The following is a 22745-nucleotide window of genomic DNA, read 5'->3' as shown; positions in this document are numbered from 1 at the left end:
TTCGAGGATGAATAGCTTTCGTGCTTGTTTTTCTGGAAGCTTCCAGCAGTGGAATATATTTTTTTTTGGATGGATGGATGGAGCGATAGGGGGAGGAAACGTTGGATTTCTATTTACCTGGACGAGAAATTTTCATAATCCTATCCCCTGGAACTCTAGCTAGAACTCGGGGATGGAAACTTTGTTGGTAGATACATTGCATGGTTTGCGAAACTGTACTTTATGGGAGTTGCTATTGATCCTGGTGCTGGATCTTTATTACTCTGCAATGCTGAAATGTTTTCTTTTTCTCCTTTTTGTTTTTTTTTTTTTTTTTTTTTGCTGGTTTTATTCTGCTCTTATTATTTATTCTTCCGTATTTGCTCAGTCAAGTTTAATTGAATCTCTAGATGTTTGGTTTTCTCTCCGCTTCTCAATCCTCCAGTTTGCGCGTTCAAGCCCGTGATCCAGTTTACGTTACCCAACTACAGAGTACAGAGTAGGCCGTCTCATCCTCTCGTTCTCTTGACACATAGGTACCATCTCCCCTTCGAATTTCCTGGTATCACATTATTGGTTTACTTACATAACTATCTACTTAGATGGAAGTGGTACGAGTGGCACCGCTGCCCGAGCCCATGGTTCTAGGAACGATTTCGAAGCGGCGACAAAACGATACAGCTAGGCACATATATATGAATGATGTTTTCATATTGTCTATGAAGCGCACAATGCAGAAGATATGCAATGTTTGAAGAAACAAGCAAAAGAGCAGGACAGGAAGTAACGAGGAGCATGAGAGCGTATGAGCGAACAACCAAGAAACCCAAGCAGAAGATCGGGTCTCAATGATATACAAGTCTAATAAAAAAAAAAAAATAGACCAACGACACAACACGATACCCTGGTGATTGGAGAGTTTAGATAAGAAAAAAAAAAAAGCAATTGTACGGGAGGAAAAATTAGACACAATGAAAATAAAAAAGCGACGCAAGATGGGAAATCAAGCCTTGTCAAGCTTGCGTCTTAGGGTTCTCGTCCTGCGGAGGAGCTTCTTGAATTTATGTTTCTTCATCTTCAGCTTGCGCCGTCTGCGAGTGCTGATCGCGTGCATGGAGCCGTTGTTCCGTACGCGCTCGACGTAAGAAGTTTGGGAGTTCTGAGGGATATCGATAATAGCCTCGGCTTCATCAGCACCGGGAGCTTCCATAGTCCGAGCTTCGTATGTCTTGTGTCCGTCAGCGTGTGTGGACTCGTGAATAGTCAAGACAGTCGAGTAGCTGGCGGTTTGCTGAGAATCCAGGTTTTCCGACTCCGCAGCACCGGCCTCTCTCGACTCGTCGAAGGGAACAGGGGGCGGGGGAGGGTTGAAGGGGCGAAGGCGCTTTGTGAGTTCCTCAACGGAAACTTTCAGGTCGGACATGTCAAATCCGTCGAAGTGGTTTCCCTCGACTTCAAAGACGTTCATAGAGTTGTCGGTTTCAGCAAGGCGATGGGCAGCATTCTCCATGGTGTGGACAGCAGAGGAAAGGGTGAATATCACATCTTCAGAGTCATCCTTCGAAGACTTTTTAGAAGTGAATATCGAGTCGAAGGCTTCCGAGCTTGAGGGCGGAGGGACGGTCGTGGAGACGGAAATAGGTCGGTGGATGGAAAAAAAAGACGCAACATGAACATCTACACCGGAAAGAAGACGGTCAGCTCATGGGAATGGTTACCGTGACCAAAAGCAAAACTAGCATTTTTTTTTTTTTTTTTACTCACCATGTGGCTGAAGGTGCTGGGTTGAGGGAACACTGGGGAGCCGGGAAAAAGCTGTCGGCGGGCTTGACTTGGAGCCACCGCGACCATTGCCATCTTTTCCCCTTCGTCGAGAGGGCTTGCCCTCACGCTTCTCTCCGGAATTCACTCCTTTCGTTGGTGTTTGAGAGGAGGCATCAACTCGCCTCGAGCCATCACTAGGTTTGGAGGATGACGAGGAGTATCGGCGTTGACGGGCATGTTGCGTGGTGCGGATGATATTGGTGGACGAAGCTGCAAGAGCTTGGCCGGACGCGCGAGAAATGCCAGAAATTGGCACTATTGGGGCCCAGGCTGCCCTGCGCAAGGAGGATGACAGCATTTTCAGTGTGGAAGAGTCCCAGCAAGTGGGAGAAGGTGATTGTCGAGAACAAAGACCGTAATGAGGCGAAATCGAAGTTGAGCCGATCATGCGGAAGTCGGATTAGGTAAGTCCCCGGTGCTTGCCTCAGGCATACAGTCCGGCAGCCAAGGCAAGTAGCTAGGTACTCTTTGTATACAATTCTACAGTTGAACAAGGAGAGAGTTCCAAAGTTGCTTAACCCTATTGAATTATTTAGATGAAAACAATTACAATACAGACTAACAATAATGAAATAATTCCATGAAATTGGTATAATCACTAATAAATTAATTTCATGAGTGATTTGATCCAGTCGGCCTCCCACAGTTTCCGGCAAAATAATTACCCTCGGGTATAATCTCATAGTCTGTGAAGTGAGTTCTGAAGAATGCTAGCATGCAGCCTCTGAAGCAAAGTAAGAAGAGTGGCAGAAGGAAAGGTAAACAAGGAGAGGTAGTTCGAGTGAATAGTACAAGAGAAGATAAAAGAAATCGTTAGGTATGCCAGAAAACCCTGACACAGACATCAGAAATTGATGGTATCAACTGACATTATTAGGAAATGAACCAATCGCTGAACCAGAAGAAATAAAAGCCTGCAGGGAGTATAGCCTTTAACCAAAAAGAGCGTGGCTGCAAGTAAACCGCATTCAGCAGATCTCTCACTCACTGAGTGTGAATGCAAGAACAGAATATATAGATAAAAGAGGCCCAATCAAAGAAAAAAGAATATGCAAAGAAGTTAGAGATCAAACGCTCAGTTGAATGCAACACGAAATCATAGAAGTAGAGAAAGTGGGAATCTCATGGTCGCGGAAAACCTCATGAAAACCAATCGTTCAATCGAAGGAGACTTATAAAATCAGAGTGTGGAGGTTCTTTTGGATAATCATATCCTGTACCGAATCCATGGTAGCTTTCAACAGCGTTGTGTCTGTGGCATTGGTGTGGTGGATGTAGATTTCACGGTCAGGGATGCGGTTAATTCCTCGGAAGCGATCAGAGAAGTAGCTGGTGGCAGCATCAAAATCCATGTTTGAGCCATTGTAATCGGGGAAATGCTTCGAAATGGGTGAAATCTGGAGCTTCCCCTTGAAGAGATCAATCTTGTTAAGGAACAAAATGATAGGTTTCCGCTTGAACCATTCACCATTTACCAAAGACTCAAAGAGCATCATCGCCTCGTGCATTTGATTCTGTGGAAAAGAAGGCTATTAGATCGGGGCATTTCGAGAGTTGCAAATAATGGCTACTCACAGCATTTTGATCCTCAACCAGACACTGGTCATATCCCGACAATGCAACCATGAAGAGCAGGCACTGGACGCCCTCAAAACAATGAATCCACTTCTTCCTTTCTGATCGCTGTCCACCCACGTCCATCATTCGGAAGTTCATCTGACCAAGTTCAAAGAGAGTCTCCGTGATCCCCGTCGTTCGAAGGCGAGCCTGCAGCATATCTTGATTGTCCGGAAGCCAGCCAGGTGTGAACAAACGGTCCAGAGATTCAAAAAAGCTTGTAGGGATTTAGCATCGACTTCCAGCGAAGATAAGGAGGTTCGGCGCTTACTAGTGGAGATTATCATGAAGAGCAAACTCGTGTCCTCTAGAGACGGCTTTCTGCACGCCGATATCCTTCCACATTTCATTCATAGCGTCTCGAACTTCTAGGTCAGAGAATGCCTCATCGTTACCCACGTCGGGTTCGAGATTATCGATGATATCCGCCAAAGGCTACGGGCACAGATTCAAGTCAGTACGGTAACTCAACCCCCCTCCCTCAAAAGTATATGAGAGAATTCCAAATGTTTTGTTTGAACTCACCCTAGTGTTCTCGTGCTCGAACTCGATGCCCTCTGTGCGCATAATTTCCAACAGGACTTTGAACGCAATGACAAGATTAGAATAGATAACTGCACGTGTCTGGCGGCGCTCATCTTCTGGGAAACCACCAGAATGAATAATACGCATCTGCTTGATAATAGTAGACTTTCCAGATTCACCAGCACCTGCAAAGAGTCAGATTTGGCAAACAACAGCAATTTATGAGAACAAACCAAGAAGAAGAATTTTTATTGTCCGATCCATGAATTTTTTGTCATTTTTCAAGGACTTTTCTATCCTAGCATTTTGCTGAGCAGCTTCTTTATCATCCGCCGTATTAACGGCCTTGGAACCCATGCAGCCCATCTTGTACAGTGTTGTCAAGGTTGTAATCCACGACAAATCAAGTGCGGTAGCGAAAGCTATGAGTATTGATTAGCGATAAAATTCAGAGCCAATTTTACTCGATATTTGAGGAGAAAGCCAATGTCAGCAATATTCAGGGTGAATCAGGGATACGCTCGAATAAAGCTGAGTAACCAGTCCAAAATTCACAATTGAGACATGACTCAATGTTGATTGGCAAGACAGACATGAATGGTTCATCTTTCGTCTCTTTCTTCTCTTTTTTTTTTGGCTGTCATTTTTGGGGAGGTAGGGCGAGAAGGAATCAGAGCAAAGGAAAATCACCAACCAAATCACAGAAAAGCAAAATCCAGTGGTGTTGAATTCAGCCCAGTTTCAAGCGCCAACTAAAATGCCCTGCGGATGACCCTTCTCCAACGAAGTGCTAGCAGAGACAACAAGGTGCTTCAGCTCTCTTTACTAGTACTCAAATTTGAAAAACTGTCCAACGGCTAGGTCTTTCTTTTTCCTCGAATATCTCTTGAAACGCCCGGTCTGGATTTGCCAAAAATCCGCCCAATGTTCAAGACTTCAGCGCAACAGTCTCAGACTCAACCTGGTCGGAACTATCACGATTATTTTCTGGCGGCAAAACAACCCCTCAACGCAGCGCAATTCGAAGGCGGAGTCGGTTGGGGGATGACACGCCGGTTTTAAGTGTTCCAAAGTCCCTGGAGCTGTTCGAGGAAATCAATTACTCGAGGGTCGAAGTCCAAAGATCCAGTACGTCCAATGGTATGTAAATCGACGTATGTCAAGCTCCTTCGACGAGGCTTCCGGCGTTCTCGATAGGGTCCTACTCGAACAAGAGGCGCGCGGACGAGATGAGGAGGAGGAAAGCAAAGGTAAAAGGAATCGACAGTCAGAATGACGGTTGGGACAGGTGCATCTCTGCCAGACGACGGCGGCGAACAAAAGGAAGAGGAAAGAAGCGACGGGCGGCGGGAAAATAGGTTCTAGAAGGAATCGAAATCCTACAGCAATAAGCAGCAGCTCTCCATAAAGGTGGTGTGAGAAAGACGGTTGCTGAAGCGTCGCGCGCAATTCGTTAGTTATATTCATGCGTCCCCGATCGGAGGAGGGGCCATTTGTCTTAGTCGAGACAAGGCACGGAGAACTAAGTGCTTTTAGGGAGTAGACATTCAGCGGTGGATTTTTTTTTAGCTCTAAGTGGTCCTTGACACTACGGTACCTAGGTACGGAGTAGTATGTAAGTCAGGAAAAGAAAATAACATTATTATTGCTATTATTTGGGGAGGGAAAAAAAATCAATAAATTAGGGGGGGGGGGAAAGAAAAATCCAAAATCCAAATAATACTACACTTGGAAAGGAAAGAGAGATATCATAGTATGGCACACTAATCGTAGTAGTCTGCTTAGCTCTCTTTTAGTGAATGCCAGCTAAACGGGTAGAAATTCCCCCAAGATGATTCCCTACCGCTTTGGTCCTAGAAAGACCTGCCACATCCACTGTGAATGGCCCGGCCTTGTTCTCTCTATCCACCTGGTCCTCCCTTCATTGACCCTCAAAAGCAGAACGACTGTCATGATTTCTTTCTCATGACACCTCGAGGACAGGACTAGGGGGAAAGCGAAGAATGAATTCCGTGGGCGGAGGCTCCATTCCTGGCTCTCTGACCGGTACGCTCAATAATGGCTCAGATTTCATCCAACACGATACCCTTTTTATTTACTTTGAAGGCTGATACCGATGATATCCGTCTATTACGTACTTCCTGAGGTATAAACTCTCTTCATATTTCAGATTCCAGACTCTTTTCCCTCCCTTCCGCTAGCAAGAAGCCAGTTTAGCGATCCCCTCTGCTTGAGGTCTCCACCCCCGAATTCCAGCTATGTGAATTCCTTCTTGAACACCGTTTCCACAATTGTTGCTAGTGTACGGAGGGAGTAGGTAGGTTATCCGCCAAGGGCGGTAAAGCCACGAGGCACAAATTCAACGCATTATTACCATGCACGGATCGACAGGTATTCGGTTGGAGCTGCGTCGGCTGCGCAGGTGCATGGTACAGATCTACTCCGTTTTGGATTTCGTAAGGAACGGAGAACCTACCCGATAAGAACGACAACGAAAATTCGACAGATAATAAATAATTGTTCTGCTCTCAACCTCAAAAAATATTTGTCCGACGTTACCAACCAGATTTACTAAAAATAAGCCTCGCGTTTCCAAATCCATTGATGTTCGACCTCGCTTACGGAGTATACCCTGGTAAGCGTTCAATCAGAATGTTCACCGTTTGTTGGTGGGAGACTGGGCTAACAAGACCGAGGGCCATTATCCAAACTGCTTGGGACCTTGGGTTGGCTCCTGGGAGCTCTCTGAGTAATGGACTGTGGAGCAATTCTTCTTCCTCAGCCCTTATTTATTGGCTGGTTGGGTTCCGGGCTCCTCATGCTCCTGTGCTGATGTGTCAAACCTCCTAACCCATCAGACAAAGTACCAAGTGATGTGTTTGCCGTTGATAAAACCTGTGCTATTCCGGTGTATTGGGCATTATCAATCTTCTAGCGCAAAGAGAAGGTTCAGGTTCATAGTCTGTATGATACATATTTTCCAATGTAAAAGCAATTGGATGGGAAAACCCCTACAGAGTAGAATGGAAGTCATAGTACTCCGTAGTCGGAGCTCTTGCTGAAACGAGGTGGATCTACTCATTTCCGTCCTTCCGGTTTCATCTCTCTGACGAACAATATACACTGTCCGTCCACTAAGGCAGGGGTACTCCGTAGTATTTCCAAATTCCAAGCCGTCATTGTCCATCAATCCTGGGCCATGTTCGACCCTCATTGTTATGTTATTCTGGGGTCTGCAGAGACGCCGTCCCGCGCCCATAAGATCCCTCCTTTTCCAGACAGATCATATGCCAATAATATGTATTCTGGTTGCGTGGGTCATGCATATTCCGGCTCATGATTAACCACCTCATTCCGGAAAAGGCAAAATTATCTTCTATTCCAATGCATAGTGCGGAGTAAGCAGTAAGCACTGAAGCAATCCCCGAGACGCTATCGCGACTAGAACCAAGTGAAATCAGAAAGCACTGGATTTACTGCATCTGGAAGATCCCTGGTTTTTGTTTTTATTTTTATTTTTTATTTTTTTTTTTATTTTCCCCTAGCCTGTGCTTGCTTTGTTTACATATGTATGTCCCTTTCCCTCGGAACTCTATCATACCTATTGAAACTTCAAATACGAATGGCGCCAACACCCAAGTGGAAAATTATTCAAGATCAACAAACTGTCAAGTGTGTTGGATTATACTCAACGGAGCCTCGCCTTCCGGAGTGGTGTCGAATACTCGATAGTTCCCAGTATTATTGGGTACATTTCTCCTCTTCCATGGCATTCCGTCACCTGGATGCTTGGTGAACAAGAAGAAATACATGACTCGAGCAAGGCGATCGATCTTTCAATCGTCCTTGATGTCAATCTTATTCCGTACCCGGAAGGAGATACCAAATAGGTTTGCACATGGGGCACTATTCCGAGCTTTGCCCTCCACGCTAAGAAGCAAGGTGTGTTGGACCAAGTATGATACCGAGAAAGGTTATGTATGCCCTCAAGGCCACTTACAGAGTAGGTGTACGGCCAGAACATCCGCCAATGGGTATAAAAATATATTTGTCACTATTTAACTATCGCTTCGCTAAGGGTTCCACTGCGTAATCGTCTCCAAGACGAAGGATCGCTTCGTTATAAACCCTTCATGCCGATTTGTTTCACTAACTGACGTTGTCAAGCCTCCAAAATCCAAATGCCCCCACATGACGGGTGGAGGACATACTCTGTATCCATGCCTTTCTGCCCACCTAAACTGCTACCCGCTTTAGGTGCACCACACATTCTTCACGATCACACATTCTTCGCGATTTTTGATATTTCAACTTATTTTTATTATTATTACAACATAACATGCTTAAATTTCTAGATTTTAATAAATCTTACTTGCTTGAAGCTATTGCCATAATTTAAAAGTAAAAAAAACTAAATATCATAAAGATTATATAAGAATTTAATATACCTGACTTTATACTCTAAACACGCCTTAAAAAACTAAAGATACTAGTAATACTAATAATAATAAATAAGAACCTTTTATAGTTATATTAGGAGAAGGCCTTAATTAACTAGATTATATAAATATAGAAATAGAACATCCTACTAACTCCTATAGTTATTATAGTATAGGCAAATTAGATACTTACTTGCATGGGGTTAGATAAGTAAGTTAGTAAGATATAACTATATTAATTTAAATTATATATACTAGTAGATTTAGGACTTGCTCTAGTAAAGTAGAAAATTAAAGAATTAAGATAAATATAAATAGAGGATACTAGCTTACTTTAATACTAGTATAATTTTTTAAAATTACTTCTTTATAAGGTCCTGGCTTGCCTTATCTATAACTTTAATAAATATAGTTTCTAACTAGGCAAAGATTATAATAAGAAGATTTTTAGGGATCCTAAATACCCTAATCTTATAGAAAGTAAGTAAGGTAAAAATATTACTATAATTAAATATATTACTATAGATAGTTAGGTAATAGATCTATTTTTTATTTTTAAAATAATAGATAACTATATAGAGGTCTAGTATTATAATATAGAATAATTATTACCTAAAATAATAATAGTAATATCCTTAAATAATTAGATAACTAATAAGCTTGTACTTACCTGGCTATATTAATTTAATACTAAAATAAAGTATCCTGATTATACTAAGCAAGGTAAGAAGTAATATCTAATATTTAATAGCTATAGCTTATATCTTATACTTGAATTTCTATAATATTATAAGAAAAATAATATTATTCCCTTTAGTTTTATAACTTATTTAATATATTTCTATTAATTTCTTAATAAAAAACCTTTTCTTACTTATAAGACTAATTTTTATTTTAAGAATAATAAGCTATCTTAATAGGGGGGTAAGCTATATAAGAAAGTAGAGTTCTTGAAGATTATCTAGCTAATTTATAACTAGATCTTTTGCTAGTAAATTATTCAAGATACCTTTAAAGAATATAGTATCTAGCTAGTTAATAATACTAAAATTATTAAAAAACTAGTAAATTAGATAGATATACTAGATATATTAATTAATTTTTATTAAATCCTATCTCTACTACTATTACTATTCTCTAGTATTAAAAATAGTTCTCTAGTAATAATAAAGGCTCTTCTAAAGAATTAGGTAAAGGTTATAAAGGAACTTAATAAGGTATCTAATTAAGTAAGGTAAAATATATTAAAACTCTTTTAATATTAGGTAGAGAAGCTCAAGGAGCTAAAAATAACCTAGGAAGTAATTTAAAGGATTAGGGCTGTATAAGAGCCTTAATACTAGGTTTATACTAAGTACTAGATTAAAGGTCTATCTAGTAATGGGGTTCTAAGAGTTCATAATACTATTTAATTAATTAAAGATAGGAAGGTAAAGGATGCTAAACATGAGTAGAGGAGATTAGTAAAGTAAAAAAAGAAAGTATATAATTCTTTACCCCCTCTATACTTGCAGAAATTAATTTAAAGAGGAATTAATAATATAAGATATGCTAAAGAAGCTAGAGAGTTTTTTTATTTTAATTACTAGTATTATTATTGTTGTATAGCTTCAAATATTAAAAAATTATGAAGAATATGTGATCGCGAAGAATGTATGGCGCACCTAAAGTGGGTAGCGGTTTAGGTGGGCAGAAAGGCATGGATAAGCCTTCTGGGAAGTCAAAGTAACTATACTAGGTTGGCCTTGCTAACTCCTTGCTCCATAGTTACTTTATATTGGTTTTTTAAGTGGGTACACTGATTTCAAAGGCAAGACCGACGGGCCGAAACCTTCAAAATAATAGGAGCCACCTGCCAACCAGCTGTCAAGGAGCTTTAGAAATAGCAAGCAGATAGCTAACTACTCACTCCAGCCTGCTGGCAGGTAAGCAATACATAGTTAGTATTTTCACAATATTATTATGGACTCCTCTTGGTCGACATTTTTTCCGGACAACGATATCATAACCAAAGGACGATCCTCATGAGCAGGGGGCAACCTACTCCGTACCTAGGTACCTATCTGCCCTTTCCAGGTTATACACACTGTAAGCCCCCGTGAAAAGGGAAGTAATATCATATAATGAATGCCTTATGATTCCAAGCCCGTACTGAATTACTTTTTAGCATGCGAAGGTTCTACCCCCCGTGTAGTCCTAATGATCGAATCTTGGTGGTGTTTGCCGCTCCATGAAGCAATTTAGGGCGAATTTCAGCCGCAGACACCTTCTCACTCAGAAAGAAAGCAGTACCACCAACTGAGCTGGCAGCACTTAGTTGAAAAGTAGGCTGAAAGTGAAGCTAGATAGAATGCTTCGTACAGAGAGCGCGGCGATGGTATAGATATGCACCATTGGAAAATTCACGCACCGAGCCGCCAAGGATCATAGTACTCCGTACCCCAGGGATTTACCAGAGTCAATTTTGGGGATAAATTACCACATTGACTAGGTATAGATTCCCAGATTATTAGGTCCCGTTTAGTTAATGTTAGCTTTACCGTTCAGCTAAAAAGGGGTCAAGACGTCCGTATTATATTGGTCCACAGTTAACTAGTAAAGTAGTTGGTTATAACTTGAAAGGGTTATAGGATGACTCAGCAAGCATATAACATGTGACGACATCTGGGGAACAAAGAGACGATGCAGAGCTGATGTTGCTTGAGATCACATCTCACCAAAGGACAAGGTGTATACAAATGCACGACCCTTTGTTGATTTTTTCTACTAACTTATTTCCTGGATGATATTATCTCTTCTTTATTGATGAAATGGGTGACCTGAATAGCTTGCCTAACTCCCCCTTGAGGTCAGACCAAATAAATGATCGCCGTTTGCGTGCATGGTGAACAAAGGACGCTGACATTGTGCAGCGACGAGGGTTGTGAAAGCACCTCTCTTTTACGAGAGCACTCCGAGCCGCAGCTCGAGAAACGCCGAGTCTTTTTTGGTCACACTGAAGGTGTTCGTACCCCAGGCCAACACTATGTGAAGACTCGCCGGTGCAGCTCGCTCAGGACCTGGCTCCCTATAGTCTGCTACAGCGCTTTGTCTTTGACGGGCATCGTCTTGTTTATTTTGGTTGGCGGATACTTTGGAGCTTTGTTCATTTGTATGCCCTGTGCCTAAGTATCAAGTCTTGCCGTCTTACTGATTTCCCTTTTTACAATATGTAGACGGACCGCCTGAAAATGAGCCTGTCCGTACAGAGGCACCTTCGATCTGCCAGACGCCTGAATGTATCAATGCTGCTTCTGAAATCCTGCGAAACATGGACCCCGATTACGAACACATTGACCCTTGCACAAACTTCGACCAGTATGCCTGTGGCGGCTGGAGAAACCAACATGACATGCGGCCTGACCAGGGATCTATTTTTGCCGGGACACTCATGCAAGAGGCCTCTGAGACTCGTCTTCGTCACTTGCTTGAATCACCTGAGCCGTCGGATCCTGCCGATTCGAAAATCTTTAAGAAGTTGAAGTCGGCTTACAACGCTTGTATGGATGAGAAGACAGTTAGTCGCCGTGGTACTAAGCCATTGGCCAATATGCTGGAGGAATTTGAGAAGATATATGCAGTCAATTCTGCTTCTGAGGGGTCTGATGTCGACCTTAACAACGCTTTGCTATATCTCATCAAGTCTGGAGTCGACGCCCTTCTGACTACATACGTTTCGGTATGTTTTCTTTCCTACCTGGTTCCACTCGTGCATTCAAAAATACTAACGTACTCTATAGCCCGATGATCGAGATCCGGATAAAGTGACAATTTTCGTAAACCCACCTCGGGAGATTGGTCTTCCGTCGAGGGAGTACTATAACAATACGAAGACGGTCGAGGACTACAGTACAATGCTCGATAAGGTCCTGGGAGGCCTTCTCGCTAAGGAAAAGCACGTTGTCGACGACATTGTATCATTTGAGTCAAAGCTGGCAGATATCTCTCCGGACACACAAACCCAGGCGGATGTGACCAAATACTATAACCCACGCAGTATTGAAGAGACACGGTCACTTTTACCCCAGGTTTCGCTGTCTGATATCATCTCAGACCTAGCTCCATCTGATTTCAAAACGGACCGTCTGATTATCGGTTCTCCGTCATACATGGAATCTCTGTCCAAGCTCTTGGACGAAACTCGAAGGGAAACCGTCCAAGCGTTCTTTGAATGGAAAATCATCCAGACGTATGCAGGTCACATTGAGGATAAAAAAATCAAACCTCTTCGTGAGTTTAATAATGTCCTCTTGGGCAAGGACCCTCAAGCTACCCAGGACCGATGGCGGAAATGTATCGGTAGCCTGGATGAGGATCTTGGGTGGATTCTAAGCCGATTCTATGTTCTCAGCGCTTTTTCTGAAGAATCAAAGAAGCTTGGAGATCAAGTTGTCTCTGATATCAAGGAGCGATTTGTCTACACATTGCATCAGACTAGCTGGATGTCTCCGAAAGTGAGAGAATTGGGCATCCAGAAAGTCGGCAACATTGTACAAAAGATAGGATACCCCACGAACAGCCCCAATGTGATGGATGCCACAAACGTGGAAGAGTATTACCGGAATCTTTCTATTTCGAGCGAGAGCTTCTTTGAGAATGGAGTCGCTGTTGCGAAATTTGGCGTTGGGAGAGCCTGGGCGAAACTGGGAAAGCCCACCAACCGGAATGAATGGGGTATGACTGCTCCCACCGTCAATGCATACTACAACCCTCCCGGAAATGAAATTGTCTTCCCTGCTGGAATCATGCAGCCCCCTGTCTTTTACGGCCCTTCCGCTCCTCTTTACTTGGCATACGGCGCTTTTGGAGCGGTTAGCGGCCACGAACTTTCTCATGGTAAGTGGATTGGAATATTGGGGTATGTCTTGCTCAGACATTGGCTTACACTTGAGCTACAGCTTTTGATTCAACCGGTCGACATTACGATGAGACCGGAAACTACACCAACTGGTGGGATGAAAAAACAGTCGAAAGCTTTAAGGAGCGTGCACAGTGTTTCATCGACCAATATTCCGAGTTCACTGTTCCCGGGAAGGACTCGGAGCCTTTGCATGTCAACGGCCGCCTAACACTCGGAGAGAATATTGCTGATGCCGGTGGTCTTGGGGCTGCATACCACGCTTGGAAGAAGCACGACGAGTCGCATCCAGATCGCCATCTCCCCGGACTTACCAAGTTTAGCAAAGAGCAGCTTTTCTTCATGTCCTATGCCAACTGGTGGTGCAGCAAGACCTCTCCTGAGGCAGCTCAGAGAGCTATATATGTGGATCCTCATGCGCCTAAGCCTGCACGAATCATTGTGAGTCTTCTTTACCCTTTTCTGTGCTCATTCGAGCATGAGGCTATAAGCAGATGAGTTAATTTCTGACGCCCGGTAGGGAACGATGTCAAACTCGGTCGAATTCAAGGAGGCGTTCAGCTGTCCCAGCAAAGAACCTGTGTGCAAGCTCTGGTAGCTAAAACCAGAGACGGGAGGTCAGTCTGTTGGTTGGAACAGCTGGCAGAGATTCAGTTATTGCAATCTATTTCATGCGCCAAGTTATGTTATCTCTAATCAACAATCAGTGTACTTATGCTCGATAATTGTCCTTAATATATTTCCTATACGTGATTCTCAAATAGAGTACGGGCTATCTCCCGGCCAATTTAGACCACAACGCACTAGACATATATAACTACATCCTCCTGGGCTAGAGCACGCTGTATCCATAATCCAACAACCTACCGAGCAACTGGATAACGAAAACCCTAATCAAGTGGGGGGAGATCATCCTTTCAACTAAGGTTCCAGCATCGCATACCTTAAAAAGAGACAACAGACCTTCCCTCCTCCTGCCAAGCTCAACGACCTCTCGTTCGCCGCTCAGTCAGTTCCAACCGTGAGAGTCGGTTCTGTTGGCCTACCTAGCTTCACTTAGAGTAGATAGACATCCTAGTTAGTTAGTTAGTTAGTGTGTGGATCTGACAAATGATATCCATCCTGCTGGGACTGGATAAACTTTAATAAAGTTACCCATGGTTTTGGGGTTTAGTTTTCTTTGGTTTGTAGTTTGTACTGGGTTTTGTATATGATACATATTTTATAGTAGTGGTAGTAGTAGTTGTTGTTGTTGTTATTGTTGTAGTTGTTGTACTCCTGTGGTTATGGGCCACCGGTGAAGGGCAGAATAATAGTTAGTTAATGCCTACTAGAAATCATCTCTCACATACTTTGGGAAAGAAGGATTCTTGCAGTGAGATTGAATGGAGGGGTTCCTAGTTATGCAAGAGAGAGGGATCGGTGTAGAATCCGCAGAGAACTTGGAGGCCACAAGAATGGATAGATGATAAATTGGATTGTGAGATGTGATGTATCATATTTTATGGAATGGAATGAAAGCTTTTTTTCCTCATTAATGTAGATTACAAATGGGATAATTTAAATTCCCCCACACATTAACTATACATACCTACAGTAGAAATTAGAGTAATATGTAGCAATTAGATACTTCCATCAGTTGATCATTTCATTTGCCCAGGAATGATGAGTATGATACCCTGCCTGTAAACCTTACACAACACTTAAGGAGACTTGTCACTTGTCGTCAGTGCCTACGGGCTAGCTCCGGCTAGATGGTTATTCCGACGCGGGATTCTTCTGACTTTTGCTCTCTTCGATAAGTTTCTAGAAGAATCAACAAACTACCCCCATTTGCAACCTATCATCGCGTAACAAGATATAAGACAGATCCTTATGTTGACCTCTCTTTGTTCTGTGTTTTATCTTGGCTCGTGGGTGACGCGGGATTTCCAGAGAATGAGATAGATAACCCAGTCCAAATTAATAGGGATGATGTATCTATCATGTCTGGTGACTCTAGTCTTACTCTGTACAGGTTACATCTTACTTACCTCTGTGTTTTTTAATCTATGATATATCGCCATGGAACAAGGCTTAGCCTGGGAGACCGCGGTACCTCTTCCGTCCTCCGTACGGGTTATGATTCCGGCTCAAACCGGAAGATTGTCGCGAGCAGACCGTGCAAATTACCGAGATGGGCAAGACGGAATTACTGCCATGCCCTATTCCCACTTGGTCGATGGCACTTAACGGCTGGACGCCTGGAGTCCTTAGTCGACGAACTAAGACGATCGGAAGACTCACTAAGAGAAACTAGGACGTGCCCCTATTTTCTCTCCTTGATCTTGTCTTGGTTAGTCAAACCCCCTTCAAGTCCAGCAGCGTACGGAGTAAGAAGGGAATAAATGCGATGTGTTCTTCTGGCTATTGATTGCATTGATTGGGTCCGGCCCAGACGAGACCAGTCGTAATTTGGATTTTGGAGTATGGGCGGGGAGATTCTGGTGGGTAAGAAAAAAAGCAAATCTAGAAGCAACGAGCATCATGCAATCTGGATGTCGAAGCAGTGGAGGAGCTGAGATTTTGGGGGGGGGGGGGGGGGGCGTGGATCTTCGGATCCTCCAGGAAGGCCTTTATAGATTACAGGATTTACAGAGTAGTTAACTAACCATTTAGCAAGCACCCTTAATCATCCAGTGGATGAACCTATTTTGTTGTTGTTCTTCTTTACTCTATGCACAGTACCTAGGTGTACATAGTAGGGCTTTTATAATACAAAAAATACCTTCCTAATACAGCCTGGAATATAAGAGAAGTAAGTCACGTGTCTCACCAGCCACTAGGTACTTAGGTAGGTACCCTAGTAGTTCACTGGGAGTGTACGGAGTACTCCGTATCTTATGATTTTTCAAGTACTAGCCTTCACCTGACTAGGCTGCATATGGCTAAATATGGTTATTATTTATAGAATATGTAAAATTCCCTAAAATCTAGACTCTTAATTGATGTTTCTATGTATTCTGGGTAATGTTGAAAGATAACTACCAAAAATCAGTATAATACACCTTCACTAAAGATGGACCGCAGACAGCAATCTGAGTAACTCGAAGTGAAAAATCTTTCATTCCATTCCAAGGCGCATGCCGATAAAGAGATCTCGATCTCAATCCAAGTGCTCCGAGGTTGCTAAACAGCGACCCCTCCAGAGACGCGAAAGAAGGAACAAGAAAAAGGAAAAGGGCCAAAAAATGAGAGGGCCGGATTTCCCCCTCTTTTTGGTCTCAAATCTAGTCAAATACTCCGGAGTCGAGGCATCTAGGTATACATAGTTATACTCCGTACTGACACTGAGCTGCAGGAGTGGGTGGTTCCGTTCTCCTGGAACCCGTTCAACCACCACTACCCCGTTCGGAGTACAGTAGTTCCTAAAGACTGCTAGCATCTGCGCGTCTCACGCTCTCCACCACGCGGCTCCTGCTTGGTCTCCTCCACCACACTGTCTATTTTTCTCTCTCTTCCCTTCCTTTTCCCGTCTCTCTCTCTCTCTCTCTCTCTCTCTCTCTCTCTCTCTCTCTCTCTCTCTCGTCCATTCCTTGGCCCTTTCCCTTTCTTCATCTCTGGTGGCGTTGTTGTTGTTGTTGTTACTGTTGTTCGTTCCTCTTGTTGTGGTTAATTTTATTTACTACTACAAACTATTCATTTCCCCTTCACTCCCGTACCGCTAATTATCCATCCCCGAACTCTCTGTTCCTCTCTCCTTTCTGCTCCTTTGTTGGCCTGAGCTTTGGCCCGGCGGTTTCGTCATCACCTTGCGAAAAAAAAAAAAAAAAAAAATCCATGCTTGCGTTTCCCCTCTGAACCGAACTCGCTCTGGACCTGGTCATGTCGGTTCACGGGCACGCATTGCGATCCCTGCTTGGGCTGTCTATACCTCAGTATTCTGTCAACCTCAAATTTTTCTGAGAAGGTGAAAGTCCCTGCCTGGGGGCGCTTTTAGACGATTCGTCTTATTCCTAGACGGGTAGCAATCTTTTGTGCGTCTCACCCCTCCCGCCGCTATGGGACCCGGTGCAGCCAGTTTGGATAGCCTTCCGGGGAAGTCGGAAGAAGTGCAAGTGAGTGTCTCATCTGTCCTCGAAGGAGCAGATCCCAGGACCAATGAGCCGGCCAAGCCCCCGTTTGTGACGCCTACCTCCCTCCGACGCGCCCATACCGTTGCACAAGGAAGGTACTTGGGAGGGAAAACAAACGTCGCTTCGAGTTCGGCAAAGGAAATGATATCGCTTTCCTCGCTGCGGTCCAAGGACAGCCATGAATTGCTGCGCAAGCGGCCTACCAAGCAACCAGGCGATCCCCAGCAATCTCCAAGAGAGGCATTCATACCTGCGAGGGAATCTAGCCACTTCACCGTTGGGAATGTTGGCCAGAATGGCAAAATATTTCTAAGGTATGATGATCTGCCCTTCATTTAATCCTATCCACTACCTGGTATCACAGAATTTGAGCAAACGTGCTAACTAATCCGGTTATTGCCCAGGCCTATTCGAAATCTGTCCCTCAAGGAACCTCGTCGCCCGCCGACCTCCCCGCCGATTAATCAACCCAAGCCGGAGTTTCTTCCCCCGCAAGCACAAGATGGCTATGGACAAGAGGAGCCTTCGCGATGGTCGAATTCGCAACTATCCGAGCTGCGCCCAGAACTTATGGAGGGAAGTCGCGAGGACGGCGCCTCGATCATCTCTGGATCGGCCCGGTCTGAAGCACATTACCACACCCGCCAACATCCTCTCCAAAGATCTCACTCCTTTTCCACTATCTCAGACCAGCGGTCGGCATCGCGTGCCGGGGGCCGCAGCGAGTTTCGTATTGTCATCGATCGGCCTGGCGATCGACCTAGGTCCGCGGATGCGTCTTTCATCCAATCCCTAGAGGTTTCTGTTCCAAACTACCAGTTGGGTGTTTCGCAATTCTCTACAAGTGACAATGTTTTGCCAAGCTCGATATATTCTACAGAAGCATGGAATTCTAGCATTGCTCCCAATGCCTATCTAGATAACCCGGCTAGGCCCTCCTTTGTTCCCTCCATGTTTTCGGGCGTATCTGCCATGGATTTGACTCGAACCACCGCTGTCAGCCCCGATCCCGTCGTGTATGACCAAAAGGAATCCATCAAGCCCTCCATATTCGAAGCAATGGCATCGGTTATGGATGATGAATCTGTTGTTCGCTATGTTCCTGGAACGAAGAATATCGGGGCTGCTACCCCTGCGCGTATTGTCGCCCAGATCTCTTCCGAATCATTCATGGATTACGAACTTGTATCCGATTTCTTCCTCACCTTTCGACTTTATCTCTCTACCGGTTCTCTTCTCTCCCTTCTCCTCGCGCGGTTGCAGTGGGCTATCAATCGCTTACAAGAGGACGGCAGGATCATCCGAATTCGCACGTTCGCGGCCCTACGCCATTGGATTCTTAATTACTTTGCCGACGACTTTGTCCCGGATTTGAAATTGCGAGCGCATTTCTGTGAGTCAATCAACCAGCTATACGGTGATGTAAAGGCCCGACAAGGCGGTGGCATGAGTGATCTGAAAATCATCATCGATCTCAAGCGTTGCTGGCACGGTAAATGCTCGGCTTATTGGGATATCCCCAATAAGAACCTTTCATATCACAATCCGGATTACCCTATCGACCCTGGCGGCAATGAGCCGGCGTTTGGCGAGGATTTCCAGAACATCATTCGTACGGACAGCAACCAATCGTCGGCCCAAGGGGAAGTTCGAAATCCACCACCAGCAGTCCGACACGATCGAAATAATTCTTCTACTACAACAAAGAGCATGCCAGTTTCCATCGATAGCGACTGGAGCGCGCCTGCGATCTCCTGCTCATTACCTTCGAAATCCCCCAAACGGCTTTCTATACCCTTTACAACGGTCAAAGCTCCGCATCCGGTACCTGTAATACCACCTAGACAAATAGGCCCTCTACCCGATCCATCCTCACCATTGTCCCCGATTAGCTCAAGACGACATCCTTTCTACGGCCATGCTCACAAGCGTAGCGGGAGTTTCTCAGACTCTGTTCGAGATGGCAGAGCCCCGCTCCCGTTACTCAGACTCGACAACAAGAGCTCCTTTTCCTCTCAAGAACCCTGTTACCTTGGAAGTTTGATACGTGGTGAATTATATGCCCCGGTTGAGTCGTATATGACCATATTAGCGCCTCCATCCCCACCTCTCCCCTCTTCCGCCAATACGGCATTGGATCGTCGAAGTACTGCGGGTGCTCCCCCGAAGTCTGCCACTTCTGGCTCGGGCGTAAAGACCATAATTGGTTCAATTCGCCGCGTTTTCAATAGCAAACATGTTGGCCATGGATTCCATCCACACCCTGTAAATGGACCGTCAACGCGAGGGAAGACATCAGCTCTGCCGACAAATGTAGCCTTTAAATCTGATCTCTATAGGGAGAGAAAAGTGGCCCCTCCTCCCAACAGGCCAAGCAAGATTGATCTTCTTTGCGACGAAGTTTTACGGCAGTATCATGAAGCCTTTAATGGAAACGTCAATTCCCAGACTGACAATGCAGATGGTCAGCAACGGCTCCTTTCCGGTTCGGATCCAGTACCGGACAATTTTCTCGTACCGGATAATGGTCGGGCACCAAGTCAATTGACTACAGGCAGTGAATCGATCGTTATCGTAGACGGTACCGGTCTGGGATCTCCGACAAGTCTGGAGCAACCCCCGAGGTTTTTGACTGGAGCGAGTTTCCCTCCAACTCCTAAAGCATATACGTTTCTTGCGTCATCTCGAGGTTCTACACTTGCTCCCGATGAGTATTCGCTGCCAATTTATTACGAAGAGAGTATCCGAAGGCCGTCGAGAAGAGTGTCCACGTTTTTTCGTCCTTCTGGCGCTTCCACATCACAAAGATCATCATCTCTTGAGCGGGCGTCTATTTCCTGGAAAAGGCCATCGGTTTCCCTGGGCCTTCGCAAATACGCATCCTTCCAGAGTGTGATTTCAAAGCGTCGGGCCGCTCAGGCTAGCGAGACGACAGGTTCGGTGACGGATTCTTTCGATAATGATTACTCAGATAAGCGAGGTGGGCCTACTCTTAGAAGACGTCCTGGAGGGGATTTGCGTCAAATGCGTGATGTTGGTGGAGGAGGAGGCCACTCCTACCCCGACTCCGGGTCGATCTTATCTGATGCCACGTACGACAGCATGGGGTACTCTCAGGAGGAACCAGCGTCGAGACCCCAGACGATTCTTATGCCCCCCAACCCTCGATTTTCTCTCTTGAAGACACATCCATCTCAAAATCTTCGACGTTCGTTTGAGGCGGCTATTGCACGATTTGCTGAGATACCCGACGACGGTGATGGGGGAATTGAGTCGACACTACTAAAACTGGAAGGCAAATGGAAGGCCCAATCTGCCCAGGACGGCGGTAGCGCTAGCGCCGATACTAGGCAATTGTCTGAGTCTACTCAAACTCAGCCTGACATCCATCGTGAGGAAAGAACCTCGTATGACCAGTACCTTGGCTCAAGTGTGGGGCCTGTCAAGGGTCATCCCAAGATTGGTGACAACCTGTCCTACTCGCAAGTCCGAGCAAGGAGCCTTACTCCTGGAGCCGACTCTGAATCCATCGTAGAGTCAGAAGATTCCTACAGCTCCATACCTCTTTTGGAGCGGGGACTTAGCGATGAATCAATGAAGAAGCCTGCGGCAGATCTGGTCTCTCTGCGTGGTGCCGCACAATCTCGAAGTGGCCTAACCAGAGAAATGTCGGATAATGGATCATCGCACCCATCTATTGATATGGTGAAGAAAACGGAAAGTTTGAAACGCATTCCTACGGGGTCGACTCTCCCTGTGTATAATCCCGTGGACTTTAAGGCCAGGAGATCCCGTCTGTCCGGCCTTTCATCTGAGATCTCATCTGACCTCATCGAGACACGAGAGGCTGTAGATCAGCGACTGTCCTTCGACACACGAAGCCTTGCTGAATCATCGCTTAACATACCCCCTCACCCTCTGGCGCACCCACCATCTCCTCCGATGACTATACAGCAACCTCGATCTGTGCATTCTTATCGAAATTCATTAAATCCAATTTTTGCCAAAGCGCAGCCTTTGACCCCGGACCCGTCACCCATAAATACGGCTCCAAGGAGGACACATATTCCGTCCGGTGACATGCATCATGTCTCCGGTGACGTTCTTTCCCGTTCCGAAGCAGATCACCATCCGCAAGGGCCAATTCAAGTTCAAGGTCCGCATCATGTACCCTTCGTTCTTTCGTGTGAATCACATATTTTAGCTCAGCAATTCACACTTGTCGAAATGGCTGCCCTTGGTGAAGTGGACTGGAGGGATCTTGTTGATAGGAAATGGAATAGCGGCCCACACCTGACCACAAGTTGGGTGCAGTTTCTTCTTGAAGATGGGCGCAGAGGCATTGATCTGGTCGTGGGACGGTTTAACATCATGGTGAAATGGGCTCTCTCAGAAATTGTGCTCACGAATGACATCCATGAGCGAGCCCTTACAATCACTAAACTTATCCACACGGCTGCCCACGCACGGAGAATGTGTAACTACGCAACAATGCTGCAAATTGCTATTGCACTCTCATCCACTGATTGTTCTCGTCTCCGGGCCACGTGGGCTCTCGTCGCGCCTGAGGATAGGCGTGTACTAAAGGATATTGAATTACTCATCCAGCCCGTTCGCAACTTCCATGAACTACGTCTAGAGATGGAGACGGCGAACTTGCAGGAAGGCTGCATCCCGTTCGTTGGTAAGTCCTTTCCGCCCCCTTTTCGGATTCATGTTGATCGGCACTTTAATTAACCGACCTCCAGGCCTCTATATCCATGACCTTACGTATAATGCCCAAAAGCCGGCGCAGTTGGCAGCAACCCGTGATGGAGAGCCCTTGATCAACTTTGAGCGCTATCGAACGAAGGCGAGAATCGTCAAGAGTCTTCTTCGATTGATAGATGCGAGCACAAAGTACAATTTTGAACCGGTGCCAGGCATCATCGAACGCGTTCTTTGGATTGCATCATTGTCAGAGGATCAGATCCAAACTCGCAGCAAACTGTTGGATTAAGTAAGTGAGGAAGGATGAATAAAGATATACATGGACAAGCATCGCGCATTGGATTTACCTATACCACTAATACCGGTAGTATATACCGACTTGCTTTGATAATACCCACCATACTTTCCATGACTTTTGGCGTTTAGCGATTATTGATATCCTTGATTACCCTAATTTTGCAGGCATTTAAATAAATAATTGAATGTGTGAGTATTTTCTGTATAGTAGAATTCAGTCCATTCGAGTGCCCAGCAATCTCGTGAAGCTACCTTTCTCTATAGTGTCATGAGTACACATTGTTCATTAGATAGCCAGATTTATTTCGAAATAATAATTCCAGTGATGTCACAGTTTCCGAA

General features: G+C 44.9%; 4 protein-coding genes across 4 annotated transcripts; 2 read left to right on the top strand and 2 right to left on the bottom strand.

The window, feature by feature from the left end:
* Window positions 1–982: 982 nt before the first annotated feature.
* Window positions 983–2101, bottom strand: P175DRAFT_0436318 (mitochondrial 37S ribosomal protein mS38; the record flags this gene model as incomplete). Its single annotated transcript, XM_040893795.1, has 2 exons — window positions 983–1656; window positions 1744–2101. 2 exons carry the CDS (start codon window positions 2099–2101, stop codon window positions 983–985), a joined length of 1032 nt encoding a protein of 343 aa, XP_040752706.1.
* A 482-nt stretch (window positions 2102–2583) lies between these two features.
* On the bottom strand, window positions 2584–4426 carry P175DRAFT_0180027 (guanine nucleotide-binding protein subunit alpha). Its single transcript, XM_040892522.1, has 5 exons — window positions 4179–4426; window positions 3946–4130; window positions 3692–3855; window positions 3379–3637; window positions 2584–3317 (listed from the first exon to the last, which is right to left on the bottom strand). The coding sequence occupies exons 1-5, from the start codon at window positions 4309–4311 to the stop codon at window positions 2976–2978; spliced, it is 1083 nt and encodes a 360-aa protein (XP_040752705.1). The 5' UTR covers window positions 4312–4426; the 3' UTR covers window positions 2584–2975.
* Window positions 4427–11103: 6677 nt separating this feature from the next.
* Window positions 11104–14043, top strand: P175DRAFT_0522615 (M13 family metallopeptidase). Its single transcript, XM_040899271.1, has 6 exons — window positions 11104–11232; window positions 11297–11535; window positions 11600–12102; window positions 12164–13259; window positions 13322–13722; window positions 13802–14043. The coding sequence occupies exons 1-6, from the start codon at window positions 11195–11197 to the stop codon at window positions 13877–13879; spliced, it is 2355 nt and encodes a 784-aa protein (XP_040752704.1). The 5' UTR covers window positions 11104–11194; the 3' UTR covers window positions 13880–14043.
* Window positions 14044–17013: 2970 nt separating this feature from the next.
* Window positions 17014–22402, top strand: P175DRAFT_0179900 (mitotic regulator LTE1). Its single transcript, XM_040892521.1, has 2 exons — window positions 17014–17710; window positions 17801–22402. The coding sequence occupies exons 1-2, from the start codon at window positions 17322–17324 to the stop codon at window positions 22131–22133; spliced, it is 4722 nt and encodes a 1573-aa protein (XP_040752703.1). The 5' UTR covers window positions 17014–17321; the 3' UTR covers window positions 22134–22402.
* The last annotated feature ends 343 nt before the right edge of the window (window positions 22403–22745 follow it).

Source organism: Aspergillus ochraceoroseus (assembly GCF_002846915.1).
Source record: "Aspergillus ochraceoroseus IBT 24754 chromosome Unknown P175scaffold_3, whole genome shotgun sequence".
Lineage (NCBI taxonomy): Eukaryota > Fungi > Ascomycota > Eurotiomycetes > Eurotiales > Aspergillaceae > Aspergillus > Aspergillus ochraceoroseus.
The sequence above is the reverse complement of the archived record's forward strand: the minus strand, read 5'-3'. Positions and strand labels throughout refer to the sequence as shown.